This window comes from Muntiacus reevesi, chromosome 17 (assembly GCF_963930625.1).
Source record: "Muntiacus reevesi chromosome 17, mMunRee1.1, whole genome shotgun sequence".
Lineage (NCBI taxonomy): Eukaryota > Metazoa > Chordata > Mammalia > Artiodactyla > Cervidae > Muntiacus > Muntiacus reevesi.
In genome coordinates, this window is record NC_089265.1 from 24,004,772 (window position 1) to 24,027,911 (window position 23,140).

The 23,140-nt window shown below is 43.8% G+C and overlaps 1 protein-coding gene across 3 annotated transcripts in view; it reads right to left on the minus strand.

Moving 5' to 3' along the window:
• Positions 1-23,140, minus strand: part of ADAMTSL1 (ADAMTS like 1) — a 479,825-nt gene that overhangs the window by 87,242 nt on the left and 369,443 nt on the right. For all 3 annotated transcript variants that reach the window (XM_065908168.1, XM_065908169.1, XM_065908167.1), the window contains 3 exons: positions 18,638-18,766; positions 9,380-9,559; positions 4,927-5,061 (listed from right to left, as the gene is read on the minus strand). In XM_065908168.1, coding sequence (XP_065764240.1) covers positions 4,927-5,061; positions 9,380-9,559; positions 18,638-18,766 — 444 coding nt within the window. The remainder of the gene's footprint in view (positions 1-4,926; positions 5,062-9,379; positions 9,560-18,637; positions 18,767-23,140) is intronic.

A 23,140-nucleotide genomic window follows, 5' to 3' on the forward strand; every position in this document is an offset into this window, starting at 1 on the left:
AAACTTATATGTCACACCCCAATGTTCACAGCATTATTATTTACAATTGACAAGATATGGAAGCAACTAAGTGTCCCTCAACAGATGAATGGATAAAGAAAATATTGTATGTCTATACAATGGAATATTAGCCAGCCACAAAGAAGAATGCATTCTTGCCATTTGCAACAACATGTATGGACCTGAAGGACACTATGCTTAGTGAAATGGGTCAGACAAAGACAAATATTGTATGTTATCTCTTACAAAAATGAATATAAAAAAACAGAAACAGACTCACAGATATAAAGAACAAACTAGTGGTTACCAACAGGGAGATTTGGAGGGGAGGGACAAGATAGGAGTAGGGGATTATAGGTGGCGCTAGTGGTAAAGAACCCACTTTCCAGTGCAGGGGACAAAAGAGACCTGGGTTCATCCTTGGGTTGGGAAGATCCCCTGGGGGAGGAAATGGCAACCTATTCTAGTATTCTTGCCTGGAGAATCCCATGGACAGAGGAGCCTGGTGGGCTACAGTCCACAGGGTCGAAAAGAGGCGGGCATGACTGAAGTGACTTAGCATGCATCTGTTTATGTATATGTTTGGTTCTCTAGGTTCACAGAAAGGAATGTGATAATTTGTTGGGAATATCCCCTGGAGGGCTTCCCTGGTGGCTCAGAAGGTAAAGCATCTGCCTGCAATGAGGGAGACCTGGGTTCAGTTCCTAGGTTGGGACAATCCCCTGGAGAAGGAAACGGCAACCCACTCCAGTACTCTTGACTGGAAAATTCCATGGACTGAGGAGCCTGGTAGGCTACAATCCATGGGGTTGCAAAGAGTTGGACACGACTGAGCAACTTCACGTATGCACGTATCCCCTGGAGAAAGAAACAGCAACCTACTCCAGTATTCTTGCCTGGAGAATCCCATGGATAGAAGAGTCTGCCAGGCTAAAATTCAAGGGGTCTCAATAGTCAGATAGGACTTAGCGACTAAATCACCACCAGGGGATTAAGAGGTACAAATTACTATGTATAAACACCATTAAGTGAAATATGTTACAAACAGTACTTAGAGTACAGTTTCATTTTAGATAAAACTATATAATGTATATATTAATGACTAGGAAAAAGATACTTGTGCTGGCTACTTCTGGGCTAGGTAATTATAGATGATGCTCATTTTCTTCTTTTTGCTTCTATTTTTTAATTGCTCTACAATGAAGATGTATCACGGATATAATAAAAACTCCAACAAAAGTTAGTTTTCAAAAAATATCGATGCTAATGCCCTATAAATGATACTGTGAGGAATATTAGTTTTGGGCCTTAGTGGCCAAAAGAAATATTTAACAGAAGGCTGCAAAAGGGTTTAGGTGCTGTGGGGAGGCCTGAGACGCTGCTGCTCTGAAAATGGAACCCTGTAGGCTACTGCTTGGGTCTGACCACCACAGGTGGCGGCTGGGGTGCTGGCCTTGCCTCCCAGAGCAGTTGGCACTTTAGGCCTCCCTGCACAAAGAACAGATGAAAAACAAGGACAAAAAATTTAGCATCTGCCTTGCTTGGGACAAGGGATTCAGTTAGACTGGATCAACTCTGCTCAGTCAAGCCTCCATTGGACATTTTCCACATCAGGGTCAGACAGCGAAGAGTGTGAGGGCAGCAAGGGACCCGCTCGTCCGAAGACTTCACTTACAGTTATAGAAAGTGAGGCTCAAATGAGCTCATGGCCCTGTCACTCAATCAACATTCCTTCTTGAAAGCTCTAACAGTGGCTTGAAGTGAAATCAATGCTAGACTATCTGAAAACCAAAACAGCCATTTCTGGAACGGACTCACCCTCTGGGAATCTTAGCACTCAAACTGTTACGGAGAAGAGTTGATGCTGACATATGGTTTTAAAACCCCCAAATCTCCCTTCTCCCCTTCCTCTCGTGAAAACACGAGAATCCAGCCCATGAGTTACTGTCCCTGAGTCACAGAACCATGGAGTTCTTTGAATCTGTTGCAGTAGATTGTAGTTGGGAGAACTACATACACATGAATCTCCACATTTACTGGCTATGATGGGGTTAGCAAATGCTTTTATCCTATATATCAATCACCACACGCTTGGTTGGAATGTTAAAACGAATTCCAAGGCAGAGCCTGGACTGAGTGAGTGTCATGATTGATTAGGGGTGTCTGGGCTATGGAAGAGTGATTAACAAATATCTTTACCACATATTTCCATCTTGATCTAGAAAATCTGTTACCCTCAACCTAGTGTTTCTTCATTAAATCTCTCCCACTATTGATTAACTCACTCTTACAGAATGTCAGATTAATTATTTCAAATATTACTTTAACTATATCATCTTCTCACTTAAAAAAACTCTAAAGTTCTCTCCTCATTTCTCACATAGAAAATTTACCCCCTATATCTAATAATCTAATAATTACACTGTTAGTAGCTCAGTGGTGTCTGAATCTTTGTGACCCCATGGACTGTGGTCCGCCAGGCTCCTCTGTCCATGGAATTCTCCAGGCAAGAATAAATACTGGAGTGAGTTGCCATTCCCTTCTCCAGGGGATCTTCCTGACTCAGGATCGAACCTGGGTCTCCTGCATCACAGGCAGATTCTTTACCGTCTGATCCACTAGGGAAGCCCCTAATAATTAAGGTCCTCCATAATTTGATGCTATTTATCACTCTGAGCAACCCTTCACAGAATATCCTCTCTGGCCTCTAGCTTATTTCCTATACCCAGAATACACACTCTGGTCAGAAAGAGCCAGCAACAGGAGCTAGGGATGGGAGCTAGATCAAAGGGGAACATATTGGCGAACAGATCATGCTGAGTCACTAGTCAGCCCGGGAGGCCTATGATGGACGGGAGGCTGTTAGAACGCTTGTGGTAAGGGTTGGAGTCACACCTGTGTGGATAGGCTCTGGCTGAGGCTTGCTCTGTGTGAAGGCCTAGCTTCTATCCCAGTTGAGCTGCCTTAAAGCAGTGGGGTCTTACAGCTGTTGCTGAACAGACACCTGATGCATATCCCACATGTTTTAATCTCTGGGTTCATGGCATCTTCCTCACATCAGGGCCTGTTTTTTTCCCTCTGTGTCTATTTGAATCCCCACCCCCATCCTTCAGTGCTCAGCATCAAAGCAGAACAATGAGGCTCTGGCCTGTCTCCAGCGACCTGTTTCTCAGGGTCTTGATACCTGACACCATTCCCTAACTCATCTCCACAATTCCACATGGATCTCTCCTAGTTCTATGGTGTTCCCAAGTCTATATTGCCCATGCAGTTACACTCAGGGACTTTATGGACACTGCCTCTGAGATCTATTCAGGTGGAGTGGTCTGAATGTGAACGAGGACATTAAGGTGTCTCTTAACCATTAGATTTAAATACCAGTCTAAGGTAACAAAGCACCACAAACTAGGAATGGAATTCAGCAGCTTAAAGCACAATAAATTCTTACTGCCCATGGCGAAAATGACACAAAATATTATCCCAGAATAAGGGAGAAAGAAAGTAAAGCTATCATGGAAAAATATGAGCAGGTTAACTTTTCCAGCATGCTGAATGGCACCTGAGCAATCCAAGAGTTACTGAACTTGAAAATAAGCAATTGCTGTACACCCTGCTAATGACTGGGCAATGATAGTAAGTTATGACACTCTCTCATGGTGATGAACCTAAAATAAAAGTTTACAATGCACACATTTAATCTGGAATAAATTTACCATTCATAATGCCAAAAAAAAAAGAGAAGCAGGTTTAAATGCCTATGAATTCTGATCCACGTGATGTGGAAAAAATTCAATGCCAAGTTTGTTACGAGAAAGAGAATAGGGCTACTCATTACTATATCTATGCTTTAGTTTTATCCAGATCAGAAACAGAAAAACCAGAAGCTTTCGCCATATGCCTGTATGTATTCTTTGCTAATTTTAGATGTTAACAAAAAACTGAAGGTAATCTTTCTGTGCTATAACCCTAAAGATACCAAGCCTTGTGGCCATGCTGATAAGTTATGATCAATATTACTGAGAAACCACTGGCTTCCTATCCCCCATTAGCTGGCACAGAGAAGAGTAGAGGAAACTTCAACATTGAGTCAAGGGAAGAATTCTAGTTGCCATGACCAACATCTGGGGCCACATACAGTGAGCATGGAGACTTCTTCCATTTTGTAGGCCTGTTTTCCCCAGGCCTTTGAAGGCAGAAGAATTCTTTTCCATCTTGACCATACCTAAAGGTCATGCTGGGGGTGGAGGTTGCTCTGGCATCCCCATGGCTCTGGAGTGAGGGGCCCAGAACGTGGATGCCCTAGAGCAAGTTTCTGCTACAAGAAGGTACCAGCCTCGTGGGCAATAACTGGGTGTAGGCTCCCAACGACAGACAACAGGGAAAGTGCACCTAGTGGGGTTACTGAAACACTTGCCTCGAGGAGTCTGTCTGGGTTGTTTTTAGGCCCTACCTGCAGAAGGATGTTTAAATAGATTGCCTGGGTTAAGGGAGGTACTGATACTGCAGTTTTCTCATTGAAAGCTGGTTATAGCTCTATTGAAGTAAGAAGAGGTCATGGAGCACTGGGATACAGCTGGTGGTGGGGAGAAGAGAGGCAGGGGCTGTTTTCCACTGCTGTATCTGTTCTCTAAGTCCAGCACCATCAGTCTGATTGAGAGGATCTGGACTGTGGCACCAGCCCAAGAGGATTCAGAGAGGAGCCCTTTCGGACTCTGGACAGGCTCAGGTCCAAACTAAGAACTGAATTCACCTCATACGGAAAGTCAGCCAAGTTTCCACTGGTAAATCTGGATTCTGTACACAATTTAGTGATTTCCTGTTGGCCACCCCCCACTGCTGCCTCCCTCCCACCTGCGAGTAGTCACCCATCCATAAATCCTGTCCAGCCCTGGATTTCTGCCCAGTGTTCCAGAGGGTTGGACTCACCAAGAAGAGCGGAATTCCCAGGATCCAGGACCAGCTGTGTTCCCAGTGGAGACGTCAGCACTGAAGGAAGGTTCGGTCCAGTGGCTGAGAGCAGGGCCCGGATGTCGTCCAACCGTGGGGGGACATGGGGGGGTTCTGTGAGAAGGAGGACGGGGCATCAGGCAGGTTAAAGCATAAAGGCTGTGCTAAGCGGAGAGGGAGAGGCAGCCATGCATGGAAGTGTGTCCATGTGTAAGGCAGGTGTTACTATTATTACCTCTAACATCACTTTGCCTAGAGAGAATGTGTTCCCATCAAGGTGACTCTGAATTTCAAACACAATACTTGATGTCCGAAACTGTACAGTCAGTGATAAGAATCAGGCATGTTGATTTCTGGAGTTCCTTCCTTACTGTATACCACTTTCTACCACAGGTGCTCTATAAACACATAGCTAAATGAAACTATATTAAAAAGACACTTTGAAAAAGCCAAAGCTTCTTCAGAACTATATGCCAAGTCCTGTGCTAAAATAATTTTCATTCCTTGTTTCATTAACTCTTAGAACGACCTTTAGAGGGAAGAACTTTGTTATTGTCCCCACAGGCAGGGGTAAGTTACATGAATTTCTTATTTCTAAGATCATGTGAGTGGCTTTTTTTCTGGGAAGGAAGGGGTATAGTTGTGAGGCTAGGGATTCACTTTGGGATCTAGATTTTTATTTCTAAGTAAGACCAGAGAAGCAGTTCAGGGATGATGTGTTAGTGAAAATCTTGTAATGAGTTGGGGCTGATGTAACTAGGAATCAGTTAACCAGAGCTAAATGTGACAGAAAGGGAAGCACAGTGGCTTGCTTATTAATTTCCTTGAGCAAATAAAGAGGCAAGCAGCTGCTAAACGCAGTGGTAGGATGATCCCAGATTCTGCTGGGAAAGAAGCAGAACTCTGCTCTCCGCTCCTCCGGAGTCTCCTGGTGCATGGCAATTCACACTCCAACACCAACTCCCACCTTTTTCTCTAGAGCACTTGTTGGAGTGGAAAGAGAAGCAGAAAGGTTGTCCTTGTAATTGATGGTCATTTCAGCAGTGTTCAGAGAGGGCCTGCTGTGTGCTTGTCACCGTGTTCAGTACTTGTTGGAAATGGTAAATAAGTGAGTCACAGTGGGGCCTGGATCTACTTCAGAAACCTGCCTTTGACTGCAAAGACCATCACATACAGAAAACAGTGATGAGCTTACAGATTTATATATAAAACTTCAACATTATAAAGACACAATATATAGTCTATATAATTTGAAAATATTCTTTATGTATTATAGGGTAAAAACATTGTGATTGGATTCAGGAACTCGATTTGAGCATGGCTCTTTCATTCACTAACTTGGGCAAGTCACAATCCCTCTAAGCTTTAGTTTCTTCATCTAAAAATGATTAAAAAAAAAATAACCCTCATCATTTCCAAGGTCTCTTTCTACTCTGATATACCATGGTTTTAGGAATTGATACTGATAGTTTCTTCAAAATTAGACTCTCTCTCATCCCTTTTAATATTCTTTCAAAAACATTGAAATTGAATATTGAGGGAAATGGAGTTCCCCCAATAATACAGAAATGGAACATTCCTTCAAGAGTGTTATAATTCAAGAAGGCTTTGCTTATTTATTAATAGCCAAAAGGGGAGGTTATGGCCCATCTTTAAAACCATTGATCTTTCTGGGCCAAATGTCAGCCCCTCCTAATGTCCTTACAGCTTCTGTCATAGTTTACTTCTTCAGGGAATGTCCAGCTAATCTTTTGAGGGAACTGTCAATTCCCCAAGGACAGAAGTCACCTCTTGTGTTTGTCCTAAAGCTCTACATGGGACTCAGTGGCAACACTTAATGAACAGCCATTCAGTGGCTATATGAACCCATGAATGAAAGTTGGCCTCATGACAATGCAATCCTCCACAATACAGGTTAAGCCATGGGCCTCATGAAACCTCAGCTTTACACATGAAATCCCTCATTTAAACATTAAGCCACATTTGGGGCTGATTAAAAAAAAAAGAGAAATATTACTCCTATGTCCATAAAGTACCAAACATAATAGGAAATGCCATTCCTATCTCCATAAAAACGAACAAACTTTGATGAATAAACAGGACTTCTAATTGAGGAAACTAAGAATCTAAATAGTGTTTTTTTTTTCCCATCCAGTTTGATTAAAATGGGAAGACTTCATGCTCTTCAAACTCCGCGTTCATGGTCATACTGAATTAGCATTGGAATGCTGCAGATTTGGCTCCCAGAGCATACACACTTCATAGGCAGAGCTACATTAGCAGCCACACTTCCTACACGTTCATCTCTGTTAGCAGAGGTGATCAGGAAGGTTATTAGAGAGGAAATCCCCACAGTAAGCACCATAACTCAGTGTGGGGCAACAGTCTGGGGCCCCAGGCTCCAGACGAGCAGCTCAGCCAGAAAAAACCCAACACAAAACAAATGACATCCTTCACGGAGCTGATTTTCTGCGGCTTCCTAATATGACTGGAGGTTTATGCAGCCACTGTTGAGATGAAGACCCACGTGGGTCTCTGTGAAATCTGAGTGGGCAGGGGTAGACTCTATGCTTTGCTATATCGTCATTGGGGTGTGAAAATATGAGTAAAGTTTACTTACTTTCCCCTGTGGAAGGTCATAATATACAGTGTGCGGTATGTAATTATTCATATTTCTCATCTTTTCCTCAGCCCCCAAGAATGATGGTTCTCTCTTAGTGAGATAACTAGCATACATGCTCTAATAATAGCCTTTTCTTAAAAGTTTTTTTTTTTTTGATGTGGACCATTTTTAAAGTCTTTCTTGAATTTGTAACAACACTGCTTCTGTTTTACATTTTGGTTTTTTGACTGCAAGGCATGTGGGATCTGAGGTCCCTGACCAGGGATCGAACCTGCACCCTCTGCACTGGAAAGTGAAGTCCTAACTACTGGGCCATCAGGGAAGTCCCCTCTAATAACTGCCTTTAAAAAAAAGAAAGACAAAAACAAGCTTCTTTATCCTCCCCACCCCACCCCCAACAATTCCCAGACTCTGCTGGGAAGAGAAGTATAGAGTCTGAATCTCGGGAAACCAAAGAGGTGTAGATGCAACATGACTGAGTCCAGCCCTGGGCGTCAGTGAGTGCTGGATGGTGCCCTGGGAATTGCTATTGTTTTTAAATAACTATTTTATGCCAGGAACTGTGTTAGACTCTTTCTTTAATCAGGGGTCCTTGTGTCTGGTGGTGCTACTGTCTGAATGTTTGTGTCCCCTAAATTCATATGTTGAAATCCTAATCCCTTCAAGGTAATGATAAGAGTACCTTTGGGAGATGATTATGTCAGGAAGGCGCAGCCCTCATGATTGACATTGAAGTGAAGTGAAGAAAAGTGAAGTCGCTCAGTCGTGTCCGACTCTTTGCGACCCTGTGAACTGCAGCCTACCAGGCTCCTCCGTCCATGGGATTTTCCAGGCAAGAGTACTGGAGTGGGGTGCCATTTCCTTCTCCAGAGGATCTTCCTCACCCAGGGATCGAACCTGGGTCTCTCGCATTGTAGGCAGGCGCTTTACCGTCTGAACCACCAGGGAAGTCCTGATTGACGTTAGGATCCTTATAACAGAGACCCCCGAGAGCTCGCTTGTCCCTTCTGCTATACGAGGGTGCAGTAAGAAGCCACCATTCTGCTGCCATGGAGAAGGCCTTCACCAGTCTGACCATGAAGGCACTTGGATTCTAGACTTCCAGTCTCTAGACAGGTGAGGAACAAACTGCTGTTGTCTAAAAGCTCAGTTGGTCGGTCCTGTCTGACTCTCTGCGACCCCATGGACTGTAGCCTGCCAGGCTCCTCTGTCCACGGGATTTCCCAGGCAAGAGCACTGGAGTGTGTCATTTCCTTCTCCACGTAAGTCACCCAATCTGTGGCTGCTTTCCTATAGCAGCTGAACCGGACTAAGAAGAGGGGTACACATGTGGACTTAAGGTGGACTAGAGTATATACGAACTTCCTAAAATTATATGAGAAATGTTGTACTTATGAATTTTTCTCAACAAGGTAGTCTGTAGTTTTTGTCTGAATCTCAAAGCAGTCCTTAATATAGAAGGAGTTAAGAAAAACTGCCTGTTACCTCTATTTGTACCTCCCCTGCCCGCCCACGATAGGCAATCTTGTTTTCTACACAGAGACCAGGATCTAAGGCTTAGCAAGGTTAAGTGATTGCCCAAGGTCACACAGTAAGTGGTAGACCCAGGGTTCTAGCTGACCTCTGCTTGGTTTCTTGGTCCCTCGGTTTGTGTTCTCTCCACTGGGAGGCCCTAAGGTGGGGAGAAGGGAAGGGATGTCTGTTTTACCTTCATGCATTTAATTGGATCAGGGGCTGGAGGCGGTGAGGGTGGGTCAGACAGTCACCCCAGTGGGGTCCACCAGGGGCAGCAAGCCTCACGGTGTTTACCTAGGATGAGGAGCTCGCTGCTTTCAGTCAGCTCCCCGTGCAGGTTGGCCGCCTTGCAGGAGTACCGGCCCTGATCCAAGGAGGACACGGCTGTAAGCACCAAGGCGCCCTCCCGCAGAGGGGGAGATGAGGCCAGTTTGCTTTTATTTCTGAACCAGGTGACTTCAGCTTCAGGCACACCTAGGAGGAAGAATAAAATAAAATAAATGCCTCAGCCACCACATTCAGGTGACCTGGAGATATTTATAGCCTCTTGGTGGACCCGCCCCAGGGCTGCTCTGCAGGAAGCATCTGCCTGGGCGTCTTCTATGCTCTTTCGGCCAAACTAAATAAGGTCTCTGACCTCTCAGCTGTCTTGAGATCTTTTGCCTTTAAAAGCTTCCAGAGATAAGGCAGGAAGAGAAAGACTGGTTAAAAGAAGAGGAACAGGGCAGCTGAGAAAGGCACTAGCCAGGGTGGAAGGAGTGAACCAAAAGCCTTTGGAGAAAACACCTAAGAATGAAATCTATGTATCAGTGAAAATGAATAACTTGAGAACCAAATGAAACAAACCTAATGCAGAATAAGAGAAGGTAGACTCAAAACAGCATACACTGTATGATTTCCTTTCTGAACGTAGAAAAGAAAAACTGGTAACGTCAGGCCCTGTTGTCAGCAATCAGAGTGGGGGGTTCCTCTGAGGGACTGGGATGGGAGGGAGGTGCTGTCCCTGAGAGTGGGCACAAAGAACCTGGCAGCTAGTAGTTGCTTTTTGACTTTGGTGGGCTTGGGACCTTTACAATATATGCACTTTTTGGTATAAATATTATACCTCAGTAAAAAGTTAAATGGGGTCCATGGGGTCACAAAGAGTTGGACATGACTGAGTGACTGAACAAGAAAGTTAAAAGCTACAGAATATTAATATATTCATGAGCCAGACAAATGAAAGCTGCTAGATCCTTACCAGAGTTGGTACTCTATGTAGAAAACAAGGCTGTATTTTTTGAGGCCTAAGTATTTTCTTAGAAAAAGAGAAGATGGAACCGTGGCATGAGGTTCATCACCACAGAAAAAGAGAGACAAAAAGGGAGCTCTCTGCTCTCTCCTCAGTTCAAGTTTATTACTGTGAGAGAGCTGGGGAGAGTGCGCACATCTGAACTGGGGTAGGGTTCCAGTCTTCAGAAGTTAGGTTCTGTTCTCAAGGGCTATTATGCACTCGGTCTTTGTGACCTCTACAAATGCATATGTTGGTGTCCTAACCAACCTCAGTGTGACGGTGGTAGGAGATGAAGACTTGGAGATTTTTAGGTTCAGATGAAGTCCTCCTGAAGGGAATGTCCATGGCATCAGTGCCCTTGTAAGAAGAGGCCCTCTCTTTCTCTTTCCTTCCCTTGTTTCGCTCTTTCCCTCCCTCCATCATGTGAGGACACAGCAAGAAGATAGCTGTCTGCAAGCCAGGAAGAGTCCTCCTCAGGAACTGAATGGGCTGGCACCTTGATTTCAGAATTCTCGGCCTCCAGAATCATGAGAAAGAAACTTCTGTGGTTTAAGCTGCACAATCTGTGGCATTTTGTTATAGCAGCCTGAGTGACTGAGACAAGGGAATGGCTTTCATTCCTGAGGGAGTTTCCCTGCGGGTGGCACGCCGGCAAGCAGTCTTCAGTTTAGGACAAGCCTGCTGAGATGGTCTGCATAGGAGGCTCCAGGGCAAGCCTGGCTCTAGTGAGCTGAGAGACAGGAACCATGTGGTGTGAGTTCAGTCTCCAGGGAGCGGACAGCTCCGCTTTTGTACTTTCTAGCTTATTGACCCATCTCACAATGTTTGCTCATGAAACTTGTGGACATGTATCCAGGGCATGTTTAGAAAAGTCAAATCCAGGTAAACGGGGTTAAAACCCAGCATAGGCAGAGCCGGAACTGTGGTCCTGTACTTTCTCAGAGTTGGCGATGGATTTTGCCCTTGGGGCAGGGGCAGCCTTACCCTTCGTGGGCAGCCTACAGCTGAGAATGCAGACACCGTCGTGGCGTCACCTGTGTGCCCACTGCTTGTCCCTGCTGAATAAGATGTACTCAGAGTCTCCTCTGTAACAGCCAGCTCTCATCCTGAGCCCTGGAGCACTTGCTGCTCCCGGGATCCCAATGGCAGGAAGTGGGGCTGTGTGGGAGACTGCTCTCTTGTCGCCTCATTAACAATGAACCTTTCTGCGTGAATTCACTGGTGTCCTGGCTGCCCTGCTGCTTCAGGCATGGTTTCCAGTGCTGGAATGGTCGCCTATGGTGGGCGGCCCACCTTGGTGTTTGGCCAAGCTGTTGAGCTTTTCTCTCCCTGTCTATAAGGAACAGGAGAGTGACTCTCTGGTCCTCTTTTTCTGTCGAGGCGCAGATTACCCATAATTCACTGTGGATCCCTAGGGGCTGGTGGACTGGCTGGAGGAAGGAGGCAGGTCTGTGAAAAGAGGGGGAGACTTGGGTACCGCAGCCCTGATCCATCAGAGAGGCGCACACACTGTGAAACTTGACGCTCAGGTGCATGAGAGGGGCCAGACTGGTATTATTGTCTCTAAACACACCTGGAGTAAAGATGCAGGTGAGAGGCAGGAAGGCTGATTTTTCATTGCAACACCACTAGAGAGAGCAAGAGCATCACGATGCCCGACCATGCCAGCTTAGACTGTGGACCCTGAGCTCCGATTTCACGTTGGGGGAAAAAAAAAAATCCATACCCTTCAGGAGAAAGCCTTTGGAAAGTAAGTTGAAAAATACCCCCCCCCCCCCCCCCCCACACACACATCAATTCTCTCCTGAAAGTGCAAGGAAAAATGAGGTTCTACAAACCAGCTTCTGCAAGTATTCACCCTTTTCCCGTCACCATAAACTGCTCACACATAGTAGCTGTCAGTGGCACCTGCCTTGGAGGAGGTCTGTGGGCAGCAAGCGCACAGTCCCTGATAGGAACTGAGGCTGTTCTAGAGCGAGGAGGCAGAGTAAGAGACATGGACTAGTGGGCTGGTTCCACCAGCAGATGGTAGGGGTGAATGTTCTGTCTCCATGACGGTGCCCACAGGCCATGACTTGTGTGTCTCCAGGGCCAGCATTGTGTTTACATGGTCAGCTGCCACAGCCAGACTTGCAGCCCCACTATGTAACCTTCTTTGGTCAGGGTAGCCAGGGAGAGAGACAGGGATGGTGAGAAAGAGGAGGAGGAGGAGGGAGAGAGATGACCCAGGGATGCAGCCATTTCTCATGTTTCCAGGAAGTGGGGGTAAGCTTCTTCCATTTTTGTCATCACTCTTGGCCTCATGCCCTTATGAAATCAAGTCTGTTTAATAGGACAAAACAGAGTCTTTACCAATAGGGCTGAATCCCTCAATTGAGAGCAGAGGAGTTCATGGGAGAAAAGGACATGTTCAGGATAATGAAGGTAGATGGAAGGGACCTACAATCTCTAAAACTGGGACCACAGAGAGACAGCAGTGCCGAGGGAAGCCAAATATTATAAGGATCATTCTGTGATAGACAGATTAGCAAACCTCTCTTAGACTCATTCAAACACAGACCTGCAACAATAATTTACCAACGCTGCTGGTGTCACATTTTGAAGGATTCCTGCCTGGGACTGTGTGCTTTAAAGAGAATGACACCAAAAAGATGCTTTGGAATGACAGTCAGCCCTGCCATGACTGATTATGATGTATTACAAAGTTGGAACAAGGGAACAGGAAAAAGAAAAATGAGGCATCTTTTTTCTTTTTCTCTCAAGACACGACAATGATGCCTCAGAAAATATCATCAGCCCTCATACACGCCAGAGTCCCTTGAAAAGGTACTATATACACACGCCTAACCCTGATGCTTAGAATACCAAGACATCAGGAATGCACTGAGGTCAGAAGCTATACATATCCTGAACACATCAGAGGGAGAAAGAACATTAACTGAATATTTACTATAAGCCAAACATTTAATAAACATATCATACATAATCACAGAGTTACCATGAAGCATTGTTATTAACCCCAGTTAACTGATGAGGAAATTGGGACTCAAAAAGATTATGAAATCTGCCCAAAGAGACATTAGTTTGGGTTCCTAAATGACTACATGAGAACAGAGTCCCTCTCCACTTTGCCACCAATCAGGGACCTACGAATGGCAGGCAGGGATCCAAACTCAGTACATTTGATGCCATGAAACCCCATTCTAACAAGTACATGACACTGTCTGCCATCATACGAGACTGCCTCCTTTGAGAAGCTCTGAATTGCTGCATGTTATTTCTGGTGACAATCCTTAAACACTCTCTGCTTTTGGAATTAACCTTTCTACTGTAATTGTAACATCAAGATTATTGTTAGGAGGGAAGTTTCTAGAATCCATTGTTAGTACACTTGGTGTACTTCTCACTTGGTGAGAAGCATATCAGGTTGTAGAAGATGATTTTTTCCCTAGCTGTTGTGATATGACAGCACATTCTACAGAAAGAAATGTTTGGAAAATGACAAAAAACACACTCTACTGCAGAGCAAAGTCCAAAGCTATACTGTTGACAAGTTAGTTGGATAGGCTCCACACTCTGAACTCCCTGGTATGATCTGTGTCTAAAATAGGAAGTAAAAGGACCTGCTTTTACTTTTCCTGCTTTGTGGCATATCTTATCAACAACACAGTGGTCTCCCTGCTGCTTGAAAGGATCAATAAATGAGTGTAGTCATAATGAGCTGTAACTTGATTTGATTATGAGGATTAGTGCTTTTAATATCCACTGAGCTGTCAGGTAGGGTGATGCTATAATAATCTTTTTTTAAAATCCCAGATAGGATATGCTTGTTAACTAGACCACTTGTTATACTTGGAAGGCTGCCTGCACCATGACACCTTGTCAACATCTTGAGGTGGGGCATCCACTGAAAGGCACACCTTGACATGATAAGTTCTAGAAGTTTCTTTAAAGGCTTGGTGCAAGACAAGGAAAGAATATAGTAACTTAAATGTCAATCTGAGCAATTCTAAAGAACCATGGCAGTCTTGTAAGGAGGCTTTTAGTCTTCCACATTTCTTCACACTAACTGTGGCAGATGCTGACAGCTATTCCTTCTTTTTCCTGGGTACCCAGCCTGGGCTTCCCTGGTAGCTCAGATGGTAAGGAATCTGCTTGCAATGCAGGAGACCTGGGTTCAATCCCTGGGTTGGGAAGATCCCCTGGGGAAGGGAATGGCAACCTACACCAATATTCTTGCCTGGAGAATCCCACAGACAGAGGAGCCTGGCGGGCTACAGTACATGGGATCATAAAGCAGTGGACACAACTGAGCGACTAATACCTCCTCCTCCTCAGCCTGGCAACATTCCCCAACAGCCCTTGGCAACCGTGAGTGGCCATGTGACTAAGGAGGAATGTGAGAAGCAATAATGCATGCTACTGGCTTGGCCAAAAAAGTTTGTTCCGGTTTGCCAAGTATCTCCCTTAAAACCATTTCAACCATCCTCTACACTTTGTTTTCTCCTCGTCTTATTCACAGGGTAGAGAGAACCTCTGGGGAGACCTTGGAAGGCATGTATTCAGGAAAATAGAACCACCTGTGTCCAAGGATGCTGAGGGACTGTGGGGGGCAGATGCCTTCCCCTCCAGCTGACCAGGACCACTCTTTGGACTCCTAGGTAGGCAAGTAATAAACTTCTATTGTGTTTGAGTCATCATTATACATTTGGGGGTCTACCTGTTACCATAGGCTAGCCTTTCCTGGCTAATACACTGCCCATCATTGACTCCTCATCTATTTATTTCTACATGACTAGTCCTGACAATTTTATATCCTAAGTAGGTCTTCAAAAGCTTCCCCTGTTCCAAAATGTACCATAACCTAGGAAAGCATAAGATTTAGCTCCTGCCTACTGTCCCCCACCTCTCAACCATAAGTCACCCTACTGTCTTCTAGCCTCTCCATCTTACAGCCAAGCCAGCCACATTTCACTTCTTTAAATGCAACATACTTTTTCTCAGGCCCTTTGCACATCCTATTCCCAATGACGGAAACTCTTCCTCCTCCTCTAACCCCTTATCTCACATTCAGTTTTCTGAATTCTTCCCCAATAGAGAACAAGTATGGGAGTGATATAAGAGACTGAATCACTTGTCAAGAAAAAGCCTCATCAGACTTGTTGTTTAATGGTTTTTATGTTTAAGGGTTGGGAATAATTTGTGAGTCTGCATTTAACATGCTGAAAGCATACATGTGCAAAAGCTATTTAACAAAAAACTGCTAACAACTCAAACATGTAAGGACATGAGTTATTCTATGTAAATTATGTAATATTCTTAAAATATACTATTATATAGCCATTAAAATTATATCACAAGAGAGTCATAAAAGCCACTTGTAGCATCAAAGTAAAAATAGTTTCTTCTGCTATTTGGTATTATAGCTGTCAGTATTTTGACTGGAGACTCAGCTCAAGAATGATTTCTTTGTCCAGTAAATTCACAGACCAACAGTTTAATCAAAAGCAGGTTCTTTCCCATCTATGTTGTATAAAAGTAAAAGTGAAAGTGAAAGTCACTCAGTCGTGTCCAATTCTTTGTGATCCCATGGACTATACATGTCCGTGGAATTCTTCAGGCCAGGATACTGGAGTGGGAAGCCTTCCCCTTCTTTAGGAGATCTTCCCAACCCAGGGATTGAACCCAGGTCTCCCACATTATAGACAGATTCTTTACCAACTGAGCTACAAGGGAAGCCCATGTTGAATAAAAACTTTATTTAATAAAAGGCATAGTGACAGAGACACAAATTTATTTTATTTAACTATGATTAACACAAACGGTTCTATGAATAAAACTAAGTTTTTAGTAATGCAATGTGCATGGCCAGGCAAAAACTGGACCTTACAATCTAGGATTTCACTATCAGTTACCAAGAGTGAATCTCTGGATGAAGTTGGAGACATGGCGCTGGGTGGCCCAGAAGAGCTGACCAAAGCTGTTTTGGCTTTTCTAGTTTTCCTGTGATAAGTACTTTTCCACCTGAATTCTGGTTCTTTCAACCTCCTTCAGATGCTCAAGGCCTGGTTTTGCTGCCCTATGCTTCCCACTCTTTTAGTCCTACCAGTCCTAACACTCAAGAGGAGACCCAATATGCTCCATTATATTGGGAGACCCATCTTATCTCCAATTGATGTTCTGTCTTCAAGGCACATGTTCCTAGTGATCAGATGGGGAGTGATGGTCCTGCATAAAGGATCTGGCCTTCACCATCAGTCTGTGTACAGAGGGGCAGCTCATTCGTGGGACACCCTGATTGAGAGTATAGAGCCTGAAGGGATTTAGTTCTACAGGCTTTTACTGAGGCGGCTGGATGCACAGGCCAAGGAAAGCTTTATCAAGAAGAAGCTAATGTATTATGACAGAGAGAGACTTATATTTTGGGCTTCCTAGAGCTACCAGAACATTTCAGAGAAAACCAGACCAGCCTGTTCTTAGGAATCAACATGCTCTAGATGAAGATCTTCCTCCTACTTCTTCTAAAATGGATTCTCTCTGGCCTTATAAATCATAGGTGGAGGTAAACTTTCCAAAGCTGGGGCTGAGATCTAAGATGAAGAAACACCCAGAACAGGGGCTGCCAATGCCTGTCCTCTTTTCAGACAGGGTATGACGTGGGAAACTTGGTTGGGGTGACATGGGAAGGTATATCTGAGGAGGACAGCAATCAGGGGACTGCTGCTGGGCCCTGGCATGGGAGTCATCTATTTCCCCTTTGTATCGTGGCAGTGAAAACCCTTAGGGCAGACAGGCCAGCAGTTCACAGGAAGGGAGAATTGGTAGCTAAGCTTTGTGTCATTCTATGTGCGTGTTTTCTGTTTTTAAATTGAACCTAAATGCCTTTATGAAGGGCATACTACCACCTCCTCTGGTCTACTCCTCCTCCACTTTCTGACTTCCTGGTCCCTAGAGGCCTCTGAGTTTACAAGAGCTACCCAAAGGCAACATCTATATCACACGCCCAAGGGCAGTGGCTGTTTTCATAAACAACTCCTACACACTTCTGAAAGGAGCTTCCCTGCTGACTCAGCAGTGAAGAATCTGCCTGCAAGGTAGGAGACCTGGGTTTGATCCTTGGGTCTGGAAGATCCCTTGGAGCAGGAAATGGTAACCCACTCCAGTACCCTTGCCTGGGAAATCCCATGGACAGAGGAGCCTGGTGGGCTACAGTCCATGAGGTTATAAAAGTCAGACACTAAACCACCACCACCCACCCATTTCGAATGTAAGCTCCAGGTTGCTGTTGGTCTTACCCCTGCCACCCACTCCTGAGCTTTCCACAACCACTGTCCTGAGTTTAGGCCCCCGGTACCTCTGCTCTAAACTACTGCTGTTCATCGCTACTGTTACACTAAGTATTCTTGCCCTCCCAGGAAGGCAAGAATACTGGAGTGGGTTGCCATTTCCTTCTCCAGGGGATCTTCCCCACCCTGGGGTAGAGCTCATGTCTCCTGCTGGGCAGGCAGATTCTTTACCACTGTTCCATCTAAACTACTGTGGGTTCTTTTATATGTATATATATTTGGCTGCACGAAGTCTTCATTGTGGTATGTGGGCTCAGTTGCCCCACAAAAATGTGGGGTCTTAGTTTTCTGACCAAGGATCAGACCCATGTCCCCTGAATTGCAAGGCAAATTCCCAACCAGTGGTTCATTGGGGAAGTCCCTAAACTATGATGGCTTCTTAACTGGCCCCTCTGTCTCAGTATTTTTTTTTTCCTCCTTCAACCTATTTTATACACTGCACAACCCCTAATGCCACTTCCAACCTGCTTTGTCTGAATGCCTCATCCAAGTGTTCAGAGTCTCCCATGGCACAGTTGCAACCCACGTGACTAAAGTTTAAGCCCCTCTACCCACCCCATCGCTGAGCTCCATGTTCCCACTAGACCAAAGCAGTCACATTTCCCTTGAAGTCCTGCAGTTTCCCTACTTACATGATTTTTCTCACATTCTTTAGTCCATTGGAACACCCTTTGTCCCCATCCTTGCATGCTCCTGTTCTATCAGAATGTGGGATGGAGATAAAAACCACCTCTCCCCCCACATCTATCCCAGTTTTCCTCTGATCAGCTTCAGTAGCACTTTCCACTTTCAGAGTGACTGAGTGTGCTTGACTTTCTCTAGTAGCCCCAATTTCCTGAGAGCAGAATTTGTGCTATCTTTTCATCCCCCAACCTAGCACAGGGCTCCATTTATATCTGAACAAATGAATTAACAAATGAATGCATCTCTTACCTGCAACTTGGCAGTTAATAGTCACATTCACGCCTTGTACTGTTTTGATAGTGTTTCCTACATCAACTGTGATTGCAGGCTCCTCCGTGTTGATCACCATCTCTCGAGATGTTTTCACTAGTGGTTTTCCTGAGGGTGAGACAGAATGTGACATTTTATTAGATGGGGGGCTTTGGGCACTCCCTTGAAACATGATTGACAGTGAACAAGGGATATACCCATCTTTTTCCACTGACCATGTTTTCCTGTTCTAACTGTAACTATAAAAATCATCCACCCATCTGCTTATCTAGCTACCACAGAATTGTCAGAAAATAACAAGGACTGAAGAATCTGAGGCTGGAGCAAGGCAACAGTTAGGACGATTTGTACATCTTATCATTAAATTACCAAGGTTTAATAGATTCCATTTTAATGGAATTAAATTTTTATTTTTAGATAGTTGCAGATTCACATTCAGTTATAAGAAATAACATAGAGCAATACTGTGTACGCTTTACCCAGTTTCTTCCAATGGCAGTATCTTACTGGTATCTTATGATATCATGACTAGGACATCGACACTACATTTCCATCGCTACAAGGATCCCTCATATTGATCCCAGCCCTGCCTTAATCCTTTGGCAACCATTAATCTGTTCTCTATTTTTTACACTTTTGACATTTCAAGAATGTTACATAAATGGAATCATACAGTATGTAACTTTTCTTGATTGACTTTTTTTCATTCAGAATGACTCTCGGGAGATTCTTCCAGGTCTGACATAGTATGGTGGCATGTATCAGAACTTTGTTCCCTTCTATTGCTGAGGAGTATTCCATGGGATGGATGTACCAAGTATGTTCAGTCATTTACTTACTGAAGGACACGTGGGTTGTGTCCACATTTTGGTTATTCAAATAAAGCATATAAAAACATTCCTCTCCAAGTTTTTGTGTGAACATTTGTCTTCATTTCCTCTGGGAAAAATGCCCAGGAGTGTAATTGCTAGGTCACATGGTAGTTACATGTTTAGATTTTTAAGGAACTGCTGAACTGTTTCCCCAAGTGGCTGTATCATTTCACATTTCCACCAGTAATATGTAAGTGATGTGGTTTTTCTGCATTCTTGTCAGCATTTGAGTTTTACCTTTATTTTTATTTTTGAACTTTTAATTTTATGTTGGAGTATAGTCAGTTAGCAATGTGATAGTTTCAGGTGGACAGCTAAGGGACTCAGCCATACAAATACAAGTAGGGTCTATGATATATTATGAGTTAATTTTTGTGTAAGGTGTGAGATTTAGGTCAAAGTTTGTTTTTTGCCTATGGATACACAATTGTTCCATGACCATTAATTGAACAAGCTATCTTTCTTCCACTGAATTGCTTTTGCATGTTTGTCAAAATCATCTGGGTATATTTCTGTGGTTCTACTTCTGCATTCTTCTTCTGTTCCAACCAATTTCAAGATACCAATACCACACAGTCTTAATTACTGTAGTTATATAATTATCTTGAAATTTATTCTTGAACCTGATTCTTCCCACTTTATTCTTCTTTGCTATTCTAGTTTCTTTGCCTTTCTACAAACATCTTAGAATATTATCTACAGCTATAAAATTTTCCTGTGATTTTGATAGGAAATACATAAACATCTATCATTTTAGAGATAATTGACATCTTTACTGTGTTGAGTCTTCCAATCCATGAACATTGTGTGTCGATTTATTTATATCTCCTTTCTTTCATCAGAGTTCTGTAGTTTCCAGTACACAAGTCTCGCATATTGTTAGATTTATACCCAATTATTCTTTTTTCAAGGGATGGTAAATGATACTGTATTTTTAATTTCAGTGTTCATATGTTCATTGCTAGTATATAGAAACAGTTGAGTTTTATACAGCATGTAACCTTACTAACTTATATGTTAGTTCTGTAACTTTTTCTTTTTAGAATTTCTGGTATTTTCTTAGAAGGCAATCATACCTCTGCAAACAATTTTAGTCCTTCCCTTTGATGTATATGCCTTTTATTTCCTTTTTTCAGATTATTTCATTAGATAGAACTTCCATCACTATGTTGAATAAAGAGTGTTGGTAAAAGTGGGATATTAGTATGATGAGTGATTTTTCATTTGGAATCTGGACATTTTCATATCATGCTCTGCAACTTTGGACCTTATTAAAATCTGTTTTAGCGGCTGTTCTCTGAAACCACTCAGGTGGGGGAGACAGAGGTGCCACCTGGCTACTCCCCAGTGGAGGCAGAAGTCCAGGCTCTCCCCTTGGCCTCCTCTGTGACCTATGTGGGGGCTCCTCTTAACTGCTGGGCCTGGGCGGAGCTTCTGGCTCCCCACCGACTCTGCTGCCGGAAGGGTGTTGTTACTGCTGGTGGTGGGCTGAATTCCTAACTCTCCAGGAGCCTTCCTCCACCCAGAGGGAAGGGGGCACTGCAGGGTAAGAGGAGAGGCCCCAGGCCCCCGTGTGATCTCCACATTGCACCCTGTGGGGATTAAATCCATCTTCTCTGTCCAGGGGTCTTGGGGAACCACGCTCCCGTCTGGTGAGGAGTCCAATCTTTCCATTCAGGCTTTGCTGGTATGGGTAGTGGTGGACCACACGGTTTTCTGTGGTGTTTGAAATAGAGCAGCATTTTCTAAGAGTTCACTGCCCTGCAAGGCTGTCCCTTTCCTGGTCTTTTGGGTAGAGGGAGCAAGCTTTAGGGGGGACTTTTTTTTTCTGTTTCTGTTTATTTCCTGACAGCCACCTTCTTCAGCTCCAAGTCTGAGATTTATGATACAAACAAACACACAAACAAGCCACCCCCAACCCAGTGAAGTCACACTCATGTTCCTCCTCAGTACCCACGGACCCTAGCCAGTCTGCTTTCTCCTCCCCACTTTCAGTCTTCTTATGTTTTGTATAGAATGTCTGGATTTCACTTGCATTTACCAGGAAGAACAGGGGAAAATATATCTATGCCATCTTCCCAGATGTAGCAGTTCTGTGTATGTTATACTTTAACAGGCCTTTATCAGGTGGGGCTAAAAATACAGCACTTCATGTATATGATCATTAAATACAATGAAAAGATACATTTATTGAGCACCTCGGGGAAATAAGGGTCTACGTGAGATCATTTTCATATACTCAAAGCTTAACTTTTGTAAGTCAAATGGATTTAATTTTCTTTCATCCATTTTACAGGCAAGACAATCTTCAATGGCATTCACTCCTCTGTGCCTTCATTAACTGTGAAGAAAACCATAATTCTCCAATGCCCTTCAGAGGCTCACATCTGCTTTTCATGTTTTGTTTTCTTCATCAGCTATTTACCTTTCCTTCCTGTGTATTCTACCACATGGCCTCATATCAGAAGCCATTCCTCTTTCTCCTCTTCCCTTTAATTGCCTTCTAGGCATAGGTTATTAGCTTATTGGAATTATGTCTAAGGACAGAAATTTGAGAATGTTCTGAGAACTTTACCTTTGAATATATGCACAGGCTTTCTCTGTTCTGATTGTTTAGGCACTTTTTCCCCTTATTTCACTTATATTCAATGTGTTTGAGATTATGTATGTACCTTTTCCCTTATTTAACCAGTATTCAATATGTTTGAGATTATTTATGACCTGATGTGAAGATAAGTGATTTCATACTTAATGCTGAGACTAATTAATGCATGTTGATAATGAGAGAATGCAGTGGGAATGATACTGAATTAATGTGGGCCTATTGACTTTACCTCCCAACACTAAAAGGCTCCTGGCTCTAACATTAAAAGTACCTTGAATCTCACTGGCCCTTCTGTTGCTATAATCTGATGTTGCCATGTTCTCTGGCTGGACCACTCTACCAGTCAGTCTGACTGGTTTCCTTGCTCTGACTGCCCCTTCATTAATAGTCTCTTCTGGTGACAGTCAGGGTGATCTTCAGAAAACTAACACAGATTCACAGAAAACTAACCATTCTAATCACATGGATCACAGCCTTGTCTAACTCAGTGAAACTAAGCCATGCCGTGTGGGGCCACCCAAGACAGAGCGGGTCATGGTGGAGAGGTCTGACAGAATGTGGTCCACTGGAGAAGGGAATGGCAAACCACTTCAGTATTCTTACCTTGAGAACCCTATGAACAGTATGAAAAGACAAAAAGATAGGATACTGAAGGAGGATCTCCCCAGGTCAGTAGGTGCCTAATATGCTACTAGAGATCAGTGGAGAAATAACTCCAGAAAGAATGAAGAAACGGAGCCAAAGCAAAAACACCACTCAGTTGTGGATGTGACTGGTGATGGAAGCAAGGTACAATGCTGTAAAGAGCAATAATGCATAGGAACCAGGAATGTTAGGTCTGTGAATCAAGACAAATTGGAAGTGAGCAAACAGGAGACGGCAAGAGTGAATGTTGACATTTTAGGAATTAGCGAATTAAAATGGACTGGAATGGGTGACTTTAACTCAGATGACCATTATTTCTACTACTGTGAGCAAGAATCCCTTAGAAGAAATGGAGTATAT